The sequence below is a fragment of the Erythrolamprus reginae genome, chromosome 7, assembly GCF_031021105.1.
Source record: "Erythrolamprus reginae isolate rEryReg1 chromosome 7, rEryReg1.hap1, whole genome shotgun sequence".
NCBI classification, from domain to species: Eukaryota; Metazoa; Chordata; class Lepidosauria; order Squamata; family Dipsadidae; genus Erythrolamprus; species Erythrolamprus reginae.
In genome coordinates this window covers 31,686,207-31,701,155 of record NC_091956.1, presented here as the reverse complement: position 1 = coordinate 31,701,155, position 14,949 = coordinate 31,686,207, and the positions used below count along the sequence as shown (strand labels likewise).

The window sequence follows — 14,949 nt, the reverse complement described above, 5'->3', positions numbered from 1 at the left end:
CAATCTAAAGAGAATGCTCAGATGCAAGTAACGGCAGCTAAACCATACTCAGAAAAGAAGCTTGGTTTAAAACAAGCAGATTTGGTGGAGAAACCTGAAACTAATATGTACCTTACAGACTTAGAGTTGATAGATGAGTGATAAATTGGTTAAGAAGATTTAATAAGATTGAGCAATGGACTTATTATATTTAACTGGGAAGCAAATCCATCTGGAATTTTTTTTGGAAAATAGATCAATTTTGGATACATGTTATATTCAATCAGACAATAGATAAGATATGTTATTAAGAAGTAAACAAGGATATTCTTAACTTTAGTATAATTTGAGATAGATAATAAACTTTCTACAAGTTAAATATAATAATATATTGTAATATATTAATATAACAATGTATTGTTAGCAGAGGATTTATCTTACCCTCAAAATGATGCTATAGACCAGTGATGGCGAACCTATGACACGGGTGCCACAGGTGACATGCAGAGCCATATCATCTGGCACGCTAGCCTTTGTCCTAACACAGCTCCAACATGCATGTGCAGACTGGCCAGATGATTTTCAGCTCACACAGAGGCTCTGGGAGATGTTTTCAGCTTTCAGAGGGCCTCCAGGAAGATGGGGAGGGCGTTTTTGCCCTCTCCAGGATCCAGGGAAGCTTCTGAAGCCCCAGGAGGTGAAAAACAGCCTACTGGGCTCACCAGAAGTTGGGAAAGAGGTTGTTTCCAGCCTCCAGGGGGACAGGGGAAGCCATTTTCACCCTCCCCAGGCATTGAATTATGGGTGTGGATACTTGCGCATGCATGATAGCATACGTACACACAATTTCAGCACCCAAGAGAAAAAAGGTTCACCATCATTGCTTATAGAGCACTGCACATCAAGACAACAGAACAGTTTTTTTTCCAAATGCCATCACTCTGCTAAACAAATATTTACCACTGCTAAACTATTCACTAAGGCTAGTAATTACTATTACTATTAGTTTTCTCATCATTCCTATCACCCATCTCCTCACACTTATGATTGTATGACTGGAACTTGTTGCTTGTATCTTTATGACCTTTTATTAATATTGATTGTTTCCTGATTGCTTATTTGTATCCTATGACAATCATTAACTGTTATACCTCATGATTCTTTAGGAGCTTAATTTCTAAAGCATTTCTTTTATACTAATTGCATATATTAAGTAACTACTATAATTGCTCAGATTTAAGAGTAAAAATATATGGATTAAATTCCTTTTCTTAGAAAATTTATAGACACTACAATAATATTTCAGGATTTATTTTTAGATCTTAGGAAATTAAAAGCTGCTGTCTACAGAAATCAGTTAGTGACCTTAGACAGACATCTTTGTTTAACACTATATATATTTACACATCAAATCAGCAACCCATCTTATTCCTTTTTGAATGAAACAAATACAGTATATATTGTTGAAATGACATGCAGCAGACAGTTGTTATATATGATTTACTTTTGCTACATGTTGCAGAATTGCAGAAGTCACTTATGCACCAAATGAATCAAAATAGCTTTTAGCCTCACTCTGCATTTCATGAAACAAAGAATAGTTATAAATCTAGAGATTCCTAGCATTCAGATCACATAATCTCTTTCTTGGTGGTAAGGCTCTGAGATAGAAAAAAAGCCTTTCTATTGGAAAATTATCTACTGAAGAGAATGCAAGAACTAGATAATTTTTGGTTTGCAGTGAATGAACAGTTGAAAGGATTTAGAGAAGCTACTTCATTAATATTATAAAATCACAGCTGCTGAATGTGCAAAGTGAGGAACCAAATGTAATAGGTAGCAAAGATTAAAATACGTATAATCGATATTAATTCAGCATCAGATATTAAAGCTATCTAGAAATAAACGCAAAACTTTTTCCCAACTGCAGTCAGAGAAATAATTTGAACTTTAGATTACCTGTATTAAAACAAGTCCAATATTTATTTATATGCTACAGCTCATTGAATCATTGGGAACCATACTTTTTTACCAACATGGGAAATGTATTAAAAGTTGTCTTCTCATTTCTATGAAGCTGGTACTTCCAGATGGTGGGCCATTAAGACAATCTATTATGACGTTATTGCTCAATAAAAGCCTAAACTAAGAATATCTTGAATGTGAACAGCAATAATGAAATACTATTGATAGATCGTAATAGTTATGTGTGTAATATCTTCTCATTCTTCACATGATTTAGATGACTTATACATTAACCACCTAAATGGAAAACGTATTTGCTCTGATGATCCTTTGGAGAGATAATGGCTCTTTGCCTGTCACCTGTTTGCTGAGATGTTATATTTCGGTAGACAGACATAGAATGTTCTAATGATGTTAAGGTTTGAATATTCTAGTAGCTTAATGGCCACAATATTCTTATTGGGAACCCCTAAGAATGGGCACTTGAGATTGTGTAAAACTGATAAGAAATAAATAAAAAGGTAAGATATAGAGTGTAAGGGTCAAGGTGTTGAGATAGTATTAAGAAACGTAGATTCATAATTCACCTTAAAACTCACCGTCTGATTTTGGACAACTCCCAAATTTATCAGACAATTGTAAACTTATGGAAGTCTCTCATGAGCACACTACTTGGAATTTCTAGAGAAAAAGTGGAGTATAAATGCAACCAAGAAAGGAGAGATGATTTTTGATCTATTAAAGAATAAAATATAAAATATAGAAATATATCCATGGGATATCTTAAAATGATTTATCAATTAAAGATTTAAGGTTACTTCTAATTTTTATTTTGATAATCCATCATTTTTCATTGATAGTTCTGAAATGACTTACACTTTAGAGCATGGCTGTCAAACTCCTTACCTGTGGGCCGGATGCATTATGTGCTGGCCACGCCCATACCCAGTTTAGTGAACAGGAAAAAAGTCTCAATATTTCATGTGACGCTGCCGTGATGTGAGTTTGACACCCCTGCTTTAGAGGAATACAAATATCACCCATATAAACTACAGTGATCCCCCGGTTATTGCATTCCCGACCATTGCGAACAGGCTAATTTGCGATTTTTGAACCCGGAAGTCAAAACACCATCTGCGCATGCGTGCCCTTTTTTTCTATGGGCACGCATGCGTAGATGGCACCGGGCAGATCAGCTGCTGGGCGGCTTCCCTGGGTCTTCCCCCTCTTGCTGGCGGGAGGGCGAAGCCCCCCCAGCACCCGCTCGCCCGCCGTTCGCCCGGCCACCCGCCCTTCGCCGCTCGCCCGTCCTTCGCCCGGCCACCCGCCATTCGCCTGCCCTTCGCCGCTCGCCCGCCCTTCACCCTTCGCCCGGGAAGTTCGCCAGGAGTCAACGGAGAAGCGCGTGCCTGTTTTAAAACGATCGGAGCCGGCATGGGGGGGCTTTCCAGCAACCCCCGAGCCCCCAACCCGGGCTCGGGGGTTGCTGGAAAGCCCCCCAGGCCGGCTCCGATCGTTTTAAAACAGGCGCGCGGCTTCTCCGCTGACTCCTAAAGCGGGGAAGTTCGCCAGGAGTCAGCGGAGAAGCGGCGCGCCTGTTTTAAAACGATCGGAGCCGGCCTGGGGGGCTTTGCAGAACCCCCCAACCCCCAACCCGGGTTCGGTGGGGGGCTAGGAGGCCCCCCAGGCCGGCAGCAACGTTTTAAAACAGCCGCGCCACTTCTGAAGCCAAACGCCAAAGGCGAACTTCTGCGCCTCAGGAGTTAGCTCGCAAACGGCGCAGCTGTTTTAAAACGTCGCTGCCGGCCTGGGGGGTCTCCTAGTCCCCCACCGAACCCGGGTTGGGGGTTGGGGGGGTTCTGCAAAGCCCCCCAGGCCGGCAGCAACGTTTTAAAACAGCCGCGCCGTTTGCGAGCTAACTCCTGAGGCGCGGAAGTTCGCCTTTGGCGTTTGGCTTCAGAAGCAGCGCGGCTGTTTTAAAACGTCGCTGCCGGCCTGGGGGGCTTTGCAGAACCCCCCCAACCCCCAACCCGGGTTCGGTGGGGGGCTAGGAGGCCCCCCAGGCCGGCAGCGACGTTTTAAAACAGCCGCGCCGCTTCTGAAGCCAAACGCCAAAGGCGAACTTCCGCGCCTCAGGAGTTAGCTCGCAAACGGCATGGCTGTTTTAAAACATCGGTGTGTGTCGGTGTGTCGCGGCTCTCTCTCCATTCTTCTCTTTCCCCCTCTCGGGCTCGAATGCGGTGGCGGGAAGAGGAAACGAGGAGTCCCGGATCGCTTGCTTCCCTGGCCAGCAAGCCGGCTGCTTGGGAAAGAAGCAAGCGATCCGGGACTGCCTCGTTTCCTCTTCCCGCCGCCGCATTCAGAGCCCGAGAGGGGGAAAGAGAAGAATGGAGAGAGAGCCGCGCGTGTGTCGGTGTGTCACGGCTCTCTCTCCATTCTTCTCTTCCCCCTCTCAGGCTCGAATGCGGCGGCGGGAAGAGGAAACGAGGCAGTTCCAGATCGCTTGCTTCTCCGGCCAGCAAGCCGGCTGCTTGGGAAAGAAGCAAGCGATCCGGGACTGCCTCGTTTCCTCTTCCCGCCGCCGCATTCAGAGCCCGAGAGGGGGAAAGAGAAGAATGGAGAGAGAGCCGCGCGTGTGTCCGTGTGTCGCAGCTCTCTCTCCATTCTTCTCTTTCCCCCTCTCGGGCTCGAATGCGGCGGCGGGAAGAGGAAACGAGGCAGTCCCAGATCGCTTGCTTCTTTCCCAAGCAGCTGGCTTGCTGGCCGGGGAAGCAAGCGATCCGGGACTGCCTCGTTTCCTCTTCCCGCCGCCGCATTCGAGCCCGAGAGAGGGAAGAGAAGAATGGAGAGAGAGCCGCGACACACCGACACAAGCCGGCTGGCGGCGGCGGAGGAAGGGGAATGCGGCTTGGAAGCTGGGAGGGGGGCGAACGTCTTTGGCCACTTAGCTCTGGAGGCTGCCTCTCTCCTCCCATATTCCGCCCCCCTCCCAGCTTCCCAGCGTCTTTGGCCACTGTCCTCCATTGCCGCCAGCATCCAGCTCTTCCTCCGTTTCTCGCTTCTCTAAAAAATGACAGCCGGGCGGAGGCTGGCGGCGGCAGAGGAAGGCAAATGTGGCTTGGAAGCTGGGAGGGGGGTGGAATATGGGAGGAGAGAGGCAGCCCCCAGAGCGAAGTGGCCAAAGACGTTCGCCTCCCTCCCAGCCTCCGCCCGGCTGTCATTTTTTAGAGAAGCGAGAAGCGGAGGAAGAGCTGGAAGCTCGGAGGGGGGCGGAATATGGGAGGAGAGAGGCAGCCTCCAGAGCTAAGTGGCCAAAGACGTTCGCCTTCCTCCGCCGCCGGGTTGGGGGCTCGGGGGTTGCTGGAAAGCCCCCCCAGGCCGGCTCCGATCGTTTTAAAACAGGCGCGCCGCTTCTCCGTTGACTCCTGGCGAACTTCCCCGCTTTAGGAGTCAGCGGAGAAGCGGCGCACCTGTTTTAAAACGATCGGAGCCGGCCTGGGGAGGCTTTCTCTTTCAGGGCAGGCGAGCGGCGGGCGCGGCAGCAGCGAGGAGTTTGCGTGGGCGGCGGGGAAACCCCAATCTTCGGCTCCTCGCTGCTGCGGCGGAAGTAAAAACACCATCTGCACATGCGCAGATGGTGTTTTTACTTCCGCAGCGCTACTTCGCGAAAACCCGCTCATTGCGGGGGGTCCTGGAACGGAACCCTCGCAATGATCGGGGGATCACTGTATTTGTTTTTCACATATGGCATACATTTCTTTTGTAATTGGATCTCACTAAACAATAGAAGAACTATGAACTATTAATGAATCACCATTTTATATTCTGATTAATGAATTTATTGGGAGCACTTGTTAAGACTATATTTTCTTTATAAACAAAATAATAACTAAAATACAATTAATGCAGAAGTGATATACACTTGAATTGTTAATATCAAAGTGTAATAAAAAAGCCAGCCAAAGTTATAAAACAGTAGGTTTCATCTTCCAATTCATGACAGAGAGTAGAGAGAAGGTTTTATCATACTTTAATGGATGTGCTTTTAGACATAACAACCATGCTAAAGATAGTTTAATTCAAACATTACAAATAATTGCCATTTTATTAGATTAATATATTTTTTATGTTAAAATAAAGAATAACAGAGTTGGAAGGGACTTTGTAGGTAATCTAGTCCAATTATTATATTATTCATATTTTATATTTTAATATTAAATTATATTGGATTGTCATTTTATCTTGGAAGATTTAACACTGTATGTTAATCTCATAATAGGTAATTCTATAATATATTATTATGCCTAAAAAGTCTAATCTCAATTTTAAATGCAACTTTAATGTATGTGTTTGAAAGGTTTGTTTCATGTTAACCAATTCAATTGTTGGAGAAATCAAAGGGATAAGAAATTGAAGTTTTGTATCTTTCACTTCAGTAAATCTGAATAACAAAATACCATGAGAACCTTTATCAAAGTCAGTAAAAGCTAGTTTTCCCATGGCTCACTTTAATAGCAAAATGAACAACATTTGTACTTCAAACAAATATTTCCAGGACTCTGATAAGAATGAGTATGAGATTAGCACTTCATTTTTGGGAAAAAAATACTTGAATACATTCTGTAGTAAGAGAACATTAACATGCATTCATTTGTCAAGCAAATTGACAACCATATACCGTATATACTCGAGTATAAGCCGAGTTTTTCAGCCCCAAAAATAGGCTGAAAAACCAGACCTCGGCTTATACTCGAGTCACCACAAGAGGGCGCCGAATCACCACAAGATGGTGCCCCGCCAGCAAGCTAAAGGGGGACGGGGACGCCATGAACTCTCTCCAGGCTTTAGAAGCCTCCAGCCGGAGAGAGAAGCAGATTTGTTACAGAGATCCACTTGGTACGGCAGCAGGGGAAGGAGGAGGACGACAACTCTTTCCTTTCCTCCTCCACGGCTGTGGGCTATTCTGCTTCTCTTCCTCCTCATTTCCCTGCTGCCATCCCAAGTGGATCTCTTTACCACCAGATGTGGTAGATAAATCCACAGTAACTGAATTTAAACATGCCTGGGATAAACATATATCCATCCTAAGATAAAATACAGAAAATAGTATAAGGGCAGACTAGATGGACCATGAGGTCTTTTTCTGCCGTCAGACTTCTATGTTTCTATGTTTCTTTAGCAAATCTGCTTCCCTGCACAACACATGGGGCAGTAAAGGGAGACGGAGGAGAGAGCCAGCAAGCTAAAGGGGGGGAGGGACCGGGACGGCATGAACTCTCTCCAGGCTTTAGAAGCCTCCAGCCGGAGAGAGAAGCAGATTTGTTAAAGAGATCCACTTGGTACGGCAGCAGGGGAAGAAGGCAGCTCTTTCCTTTCCTCCTCCTCCCCCGCGGCTGTGGGCTATTCTGTCTCTCCTCCTCCTCCTTTCCCTGCTGCCGTCCCAAGTGGATCTCTTTAGCAAATCTGCTTCCCTGCACAACACATAGGGCAATAAAGGGAGACGAGGAGGAGGGAGGATCAGAGGTGGGAGATCCAGCCAACGAGCCAGCCAGCAAGCTAAAGGGGGGGGGGGGGGGATGGCATTAACTCTCTCCAGGCTTCTAAAAACTCAAGTTTAAAGACCCAAGGGTTAGGGTTAGAAATGCAAGAGTCTTCAAACCTGGAAAGATTAAGGCTTGTGGACTTCAACTCCTACTCCTGAAGTAGCATGGCTGGTGCAGGAATTCTGGGAGTTGAAGTCCACTAGTCTTAAAACTGTCAAGTTTAAATAGCCCTGGGTTAGGGTTAGAAATGCAAGAGTCTTCAAACCTGGAAAGATTAAGGCTTGTGGACTTCAACTCCTACTCCTGAAGTAGCATGGCTGGTGCAGGAATTCTGGGAGTTGAAGTCCACTAGTCTTAAAACTGTCAAGTTTAAAGACCCCGGGTTAGGTTTAGAAATAGGTTTTAGCTTGGTTGCTGATTGAGCTACTTTTTTTACTTTTTAATTTATTGTTATTACCAGATTGCTTTTGTTTATCCTCTTTTAAATTTACAGAGCTAATTTACTGGTTTTCTTTAAAATAAATATTCTAAAACATTTAATCTACTGATGTCTCAATTAATGTAATTTTATTGGTTTCCATTTTTATAAGTTACCAGTAGCCACTGCATTTTCTAACCTCAACTTATACTCGGGTCAATATGTTTTCCAAGTTTTTGTGGCAAAAACTGGTGCCTCGGCTTATACTCGGGTCGGCTTATACTCGAGTATATACGGTAACTAAAGCCAGTTTTATGGAAAGGGCCCTCTAGTAATGGCAGGATGCCTAAAATTATGATGTACAAATATATATAGATTTGTAAAGCAAGCCAACTATCAGAGCTGATGGATCCTGCAAGTACTTTGGAGAACTTTACAACTGTCCAAAACTGCTAATGAGAAACCTATATTATTATTTTTACAATGGCCACTATGTGTGTGTGTGAGAGAGAGAGAGAGAAAGAGAGAGAGAGAGACATAGACAATGATGTAAGTTAATGTCCCCCACCTTCTTTGGCATCGGGGATTGGTTTCATGAATTTTTCCCCCCATGGACTGGGAGTAGTGGTGGAATTATTTCTATTTTGCTTGCCTGTTGCTTATCTCCAATTATACGGCCCTGTTCCTAAGAGGCCATGGATCACTCCTAGCCTGTGGTCTGGGGCTGGGAACTCTGATGTAAGTCAATTAAATAAATAAAATAAAAACAACACCATGATTATTAAAGTTTTTTTAAAAAAAAACTGTAATAATTGAAGGAAGCTATAAATTAATACATTTTCAATCTGAAAGAGACTAAAAAGGTATTCTTCATTTATATTGTAACTATTTAATTCTACAATTATCTGTACATGATCCATTTCTTTAAGATGCTGACATAGCAATGTGGATTTATACTGTAGTTTATCTTGAGTCAGTACTGTGAGATATTGCCATTTTAAACAGAGAAAATTTTGCATTTATGAAATGTCTGTGCTTAGAATATGACTTTGCCTTGTCCATTCTACCTAAATACAGAAAATACAAATACTTACATAAATGTAAGTAGGAGATGGGAGCTTGCCTCATATTGTGTCTTTTCACAAGCCCTCTCCAAATGATAACATATTTGAAAGAAGCTTACCCATCTTACAATATTTTAAATTTATTTCCTTCTGATTTTAATGGAATGTTGCAATATAGCGAACCAGATTCTGTATATACAGTTTTAAGAGTTCAGACGTGATTTGGCGTGATTTGGTCTGGTGAAAGCAAACTTGCCTCTTTTCTAATTTTCATAGAGAGCCAATTTTAATGCTTCTTCAATTGTCCACACACTCCTACCAATTCAACAGGCTCTCCTGTACAAGGTGTGGAACGTCAATGAAGCTGCTTGGAATAGGCAGTAAAACCTTGAATCTGCTAGATACAATGCTCATGTCAGCACTTGGATACAACAACCGTTGGAATAGATAGTAAAACCTTGAATGTGCTAGATCCAATGCTCATGACAGCACTTGGATACAACAACTGGCTGTGTTAACTGCCAGACTAGATGGTAATTACTTAATTTAGGGTAGGAACAGGTTAAGTTATAGTTCAGACTATTTGCAGGTAACAACATCATTTCTTAACGTCTCCCACTGTTTGCCCCATAATAAGTTCAATTTTTTAAAACCCTAAAACACAATGGCACTGAAACCCTAAGAGGAAACAAACAAATCATTACTACCACTAGTAATAGCATCAGCAGCAGTGCAACAACAATACACAACTGCTGAAACCCAGTCAATTCTAATCAAGATTATGTAATTATTAGAACAAGATTATTGAACAAGAACTCTAATAATTTTGTTCTGATTATTGATGAGGGGATTCAGAAAATCATGTTATCATTTATCAAGGGAAAACAACGTCTGTTTATGTTATTGCGTATCTGAGAATAATCTGATTCACCTGTTAAAAGAATTAAATTTATATAATTGGGAACTCAGAATAAATCATGGCTAATTATAAAAAGTTAGGCAGAGTCAGATATGATTAAAATATGGGTGGAAAGCAATGAAGATATCTCAGTTTCATAGAACTTGAAAAATACCCTGGAAGGCAACAGTAGCTACCTCTTCTTTTTAAAATTGAATCCAGTGAGGAAACTTTACTTTTTAAATCCTCTGTAGAATCGGCTGGAATGAGTTTAAACCTTTGACATACCTTGAATATATAATATATTTACAATAAATTAGACATTCTGTCATCTGTGTTATCAAAAACAGGGCAAATAAGCAACTGAGACAATTGGTATGATTAATTAGCCATGTTTTTAGCAAATTGCCTCTTCATTCACTAATACTTTTCAGATTTACAATCTGTATTTTAATCATTTATCACAAAAGTTTGTAGTGTGTCTGATAACCATTAACAAACAAGTAAGTAATACAAAAAACTTCATCTAACTCTCTTGGGAACTAAAATATTGTGATAGGAAAATATAATATGATCAGGTCTGAGTTTTATAATAAAAATTATCTCCTATAGGAAGGCCCTTATAGCTAATTTATTGTATATATCCTGACTGGTGAGATACTTCAAATTAGTTTTATATATGGATATAAAATGACTATGGCCAGGAATCTGTCCCTTATCCAAAATTTTCCGCTATGTTAACTATGTTTCAGAGGTGGTTGAGGAGAAATCAGTGCTCTTAACTTTTATGCCTTATATATATTGAATTGCTTATCAATTTGGACTTTAATTCATAATAATATTGAGTTTTTGTTATATTATTAATTTATAACAATGAGGTTCACTGAAAGGCAAGTTTCTTAAATATTACTTTCTGAATAAAACAAACAGAACATACAAAATAATCTTCTGAAATGATGTATATTGTTATTCTTTCTTGTACAAGACATGAAAAAGAAATATTACATACGGGTTTTCCGTGCAGAATCCTCTACAAAAAGGGAAGAAATATCTTCATCAACTCCTGCTTCATTCTTTGCAATACAAGTGTATGCTCCTGTATCTTCATAGCGTACATTGCTAATGTGGACTTCACTGTCATTTGCTGTACACAGAATTATAAATATAAATATACATTACTTATGTTACTGGGATTACAAAATTAAGTGTATGGGCTTTGGTGTTGTTATTTTTTTGTTTGCATAATAGCAATAGCACTTAGACTTATATACTGCTCCACAGTACTTTCCAGTACTTTCTAAGCAGTTTACGGCATCAGCCTATTGCCCCCAACAATCTAGATCCTCATTTTACTAACCTCAGAAGGATGGAAAGCTGAGTCAACCTTGAGCCGTTGAGAATCAAACTGGTGAGCTGCTGGCAGTTGGCAGTCAGCAGAATTAGCTGCAGTATTGCATTCTAATCATTGTACCACCACATCTCTAATTCTAACCCATTTGTATTGTTTGCTCTTTCTTATAAATGTAGCATTCATTTAACAATTGGGACTGATATATCCATCACTAAGCAATAGAATCATAAAATGATACATCACAACTTATAATATCAGTCCATCATTTTAGATGCAGTCATTAAGAAAATCACCACAAAGCTACCTACCACAACTTGTGTACTACCTGCCAATGTCTATGTTGACTTTGCTTGTCAGAAGCCAGTTGTGAAAGTTCAAATGGATTGTAAATGCACACTGGTTGTCAATTCATCACTGAATTGTGATGATGTAACTGTGGGCATGCTATGATAGCCAAAATCTTGAAGACTGGTTGTAAGTCTACTTTTTTAGCATATCATAAGTTTGAACAATTACTGAACAAGTGCTTACTGAGAGAAGATTAATGTATTTTATTTTGAATAATATAAACTATGACCACAATATGTGGTTTGCTGGTGAAAATTTACTTTTTTTTTACTATTACAATTTGGGAATAAAAATAAATACTCAATCCCAACATGAGTATTTCAAAATAATCTAATGTAATTGTATACTAAGCAAATATACTATTTTAAAAAGTATAAAATGTTCCTCTAACCCAGAGGTCCCCAACCTTTTTTGCACCAGGGACCGGCTTTCAGCTAGACCAGTTTTCCATGGCCCGGTGGGGGGGGGGGAGCTAGCTGTCAGCGGCGCCGTAAAAGGGGCGATCAAGAGAGGAATGGGTGAATGAATGGACGGAGGGTGGGAAGGAAGGAAGGAAAAAGGGAAGGTACAGGAACAGAAGAAGGGTGCAAAGAAGCAAAGAAAGGTGTGAAAGGGGAGAGTAAGAGAGGAAGGAGTGAAAGAAGGGAATGAGGGAGGAAAGAAGGGAGGAAGGAAAAGGAAAGCAAGAAATGGAGGGAGGAAAGGAAGGGAGGAAAGGAAGGAAGGAAGGAAGAAAGAAGGAAAGAGGGAAGGGACAGGAACAGAGGAAGGAAGCAAGGAAACTTATGAAAGGGGAGAGTAAGAGAGGAAGGACTGGAGGGAGGGAGGGAAGAAGGTAGGAAGGAGAAAGAAAAGAAATAGAGGAAGGAAAGGTAAAAGAGAGAAAGAAAAAGAGCAAGAAAGAAAGAAAGAAAGAGAAAGAAAGAAAGAAAGAAAGAAAGGCAACTTCAAAGAAAGGCTCACTGAGCATCTCTCACTCTCTCTTTCTATCCCTCTTTCTTTCTTTCTCTTCCTTTCTCTCTCTCCTCTTCCTTTATCTCCTCTTTCTCTCCCCCCTCTCTCCCCCTTTCCCTCTCTCTTTCTCTCTCCCTCTCTTGCTATCTCTCCCCCCTTTCCCTCTCTTTCTCCCTCTCTTTCTCTCTCTCCCCCCTCTCTCTTTCTCTCTCTCCCCCCCTCTTTCTCTCTCTTCTTCTCACTTTCTCTCTCTTGTTTTCTTTCTGTCTCTTTTGCTTTCTCTCTCTCTCACTCTTTCTCTCTTGTTTTGTTTCTCACGCTCTTTCTCTCTCTTGTTCTCTCTCTCTTGCTATCTCTTTCTCTCCCCCCTTTCTCTCACTCTCTCTTTCTCACTTTCTCTCTATCTTGCTGTCTGTTGCTTTCACTCACTCTCGTTCTCTCTCCGTTCTTCTCAGCGGTGACGCGCGCACGCCCTGCCCGCCTCACATTTGCCGAGAGGACTTTCGCCCCGGGCTCTCAGCAAGGGGGTTTGCATGAGAGGCGGGGCCGGCGGAAGGTGATATTCAATGTCGGGGGCGCACGGGCGGTTTTGCGCGCGCTCCCTATCTCCCTGCTAGCCCACTCGGAATACGTATTCAAAATAAGAAAAGCCTTTGCCGGCGAAGGCTTTTCTTATTTTGAATACAGTATTCCGAGTGGGCTAGCAGGGAGATAGGGAGCGCGCGCAAAACCGCCCGTGCGCCCCCGACATTGAATATCACCTTCCGCCGGCCCCGCCTCTCATGCAGCCCCCTTGCTGAGAGCCCGGGGCGAAAGTCCTCTCGGCAAATGTGAGGCGGGCAGGGCGTGCGTTCCGGGTGCGGGAGGAGCTGCGGTGAAAGGCAGGAGGTGGCAGAGGAGCAGAGGGGGCAAATCGGGCGGGCGGTGGGCAGCGCGGAAAGGCCGAGGGGGCCCTGGTGCCGCGGACCGGCTGAAAACCCCCAACGGCCCGGTCCCGGTCCGCGGACCGGCGGTTGGAGACCCCTGCTCTAACCCATTGTTTCCCAACCTTGGCAACTTGAAGATATTTGGACTTCAACTCCCAGAATTCCCCAGCCAGCATTTGCTGGCTGGGGGATTCTGGGAGTTGAAGTCCAAATATCTCCAAGTTGCCAAGGTTGGGAAACACTGCTCTAACCATGGAAATAATTTTGATGTACCGGTAATAAAATACTGTGGTTCTTTAAAGATAACATAATTATATTTATAACTCAGATTTTTAGAAATGTTTCAATAAAATCAGACATTTCAGATAATGTCATACTTTTTTTGGTAAACATTATTGTAGTTTTCAAGGATTTAAATAAATGGCAATAGGTGCCCTTTAGACAAACTGTTCTAACTACTATCCATCAAAATTCTCTAATCCTTACATTTAAAAGGAAATGCATAGCATCTCTGGGCTACTGAATGATCACCAGTTTAATCTAGATGTTGAAAGTGAGTTATGAGAGACCCAAGTCCTGAATATAAAATGGGTTTAGGTTTGGACCTGTCTCCTTCTACCAACTGGAACAGTAGATAAAATATTGCACTATGGTATCACCCAAAAGATGAGTCTTTTTTGAAAATAACAAATTATGTTATTGCAAGATGCTTCTTTACCTTGAAGAGTTAACTGTTTGGATAACTTTGGAGTTATATCAATTCCATTCTTCAACCAACCAAGCACTGGATTGGGAATACCTTCAGCATGACATCGAAGACTAGCTGTCACTCCTGGCTCCCTAGCTTGACTTTCAGGGTAGACTCTTATGACTGGTGGAGCTGTAAGAATACATCAAAGGTAAAGATCATGAATAGAAATAGAAATATTTCTTACAATAATCAATGATAACAACTATATTCATATATTATATCAAAGAAAACAGCAATAGAATATGTAACAAAACCTAGCTCTGTCAAACAATCAAATATATTATATGATTTTTAGGTTTGCAAATATGTCTTGATTTGAATCAGACAAGAGAGTCATGATTCAAGTTTTTGATTGAGAGGAAAACTTTCTTGAGCTGAGTTCAGATTTGGAAAAGTCTTTGAATATAAATAGCTGTGTACTGCAGTTACTCCATTTTGGGAGACAATGTGATAAAATAGCAATGCATATTTATGAGAGTTTCAGTCTAAATGATGTGTAAAATATGTCCAAGTGATTCCTATAAGTATTTTTAATATATAAACCCTGTACCTGATAGGGAAAGCTAGCAAAAATCAGGGAGAAAAAACACAGCAGCCTTCAAATTATTCAGAAGGGCGCCTAACTAGTGGGTGTAGGAAATTTCTTACTACTACTGTACTACTGTACTTACTACTACTCCTTTTACAATTTTAATAATAACCGATATAACCCCTATTAGCCAATGTGTTCCACTAATGCCCGACCGGCGGCT

At 42.0% G+C, this 14,949-nt stretch overlaps 1 protein-coding gene across 1 annotated transcript in view; it reads right to left on the bottom strand.

The window, feature by feature from the left end:
• FSTL5 (follistatin like 5) overlaps nucleotides 1–14,949 on the bottom strand; it is a 195,294-nt gene that overhangs the window by 62,779 nt on the left and 117,566 nt on the right. The window contains exons 6-7 of the mRNA XM_070757282.1: nucleotides 14,165–14,326; nucleotides 10,877–11,011 (exon numbers count right to left, since the gene is read on the bottom strand). Coding sequence (XP_070613383.1) covers nucleotides 10,877–11,011; nucleotides 14,165–14,326 — 297 coding nt within the window. The remainder of the gene's footprint in view (nucleotides 1–10,876; nucleotides 11,012–14,164; nucleotides 14,327–14,949) is intronic.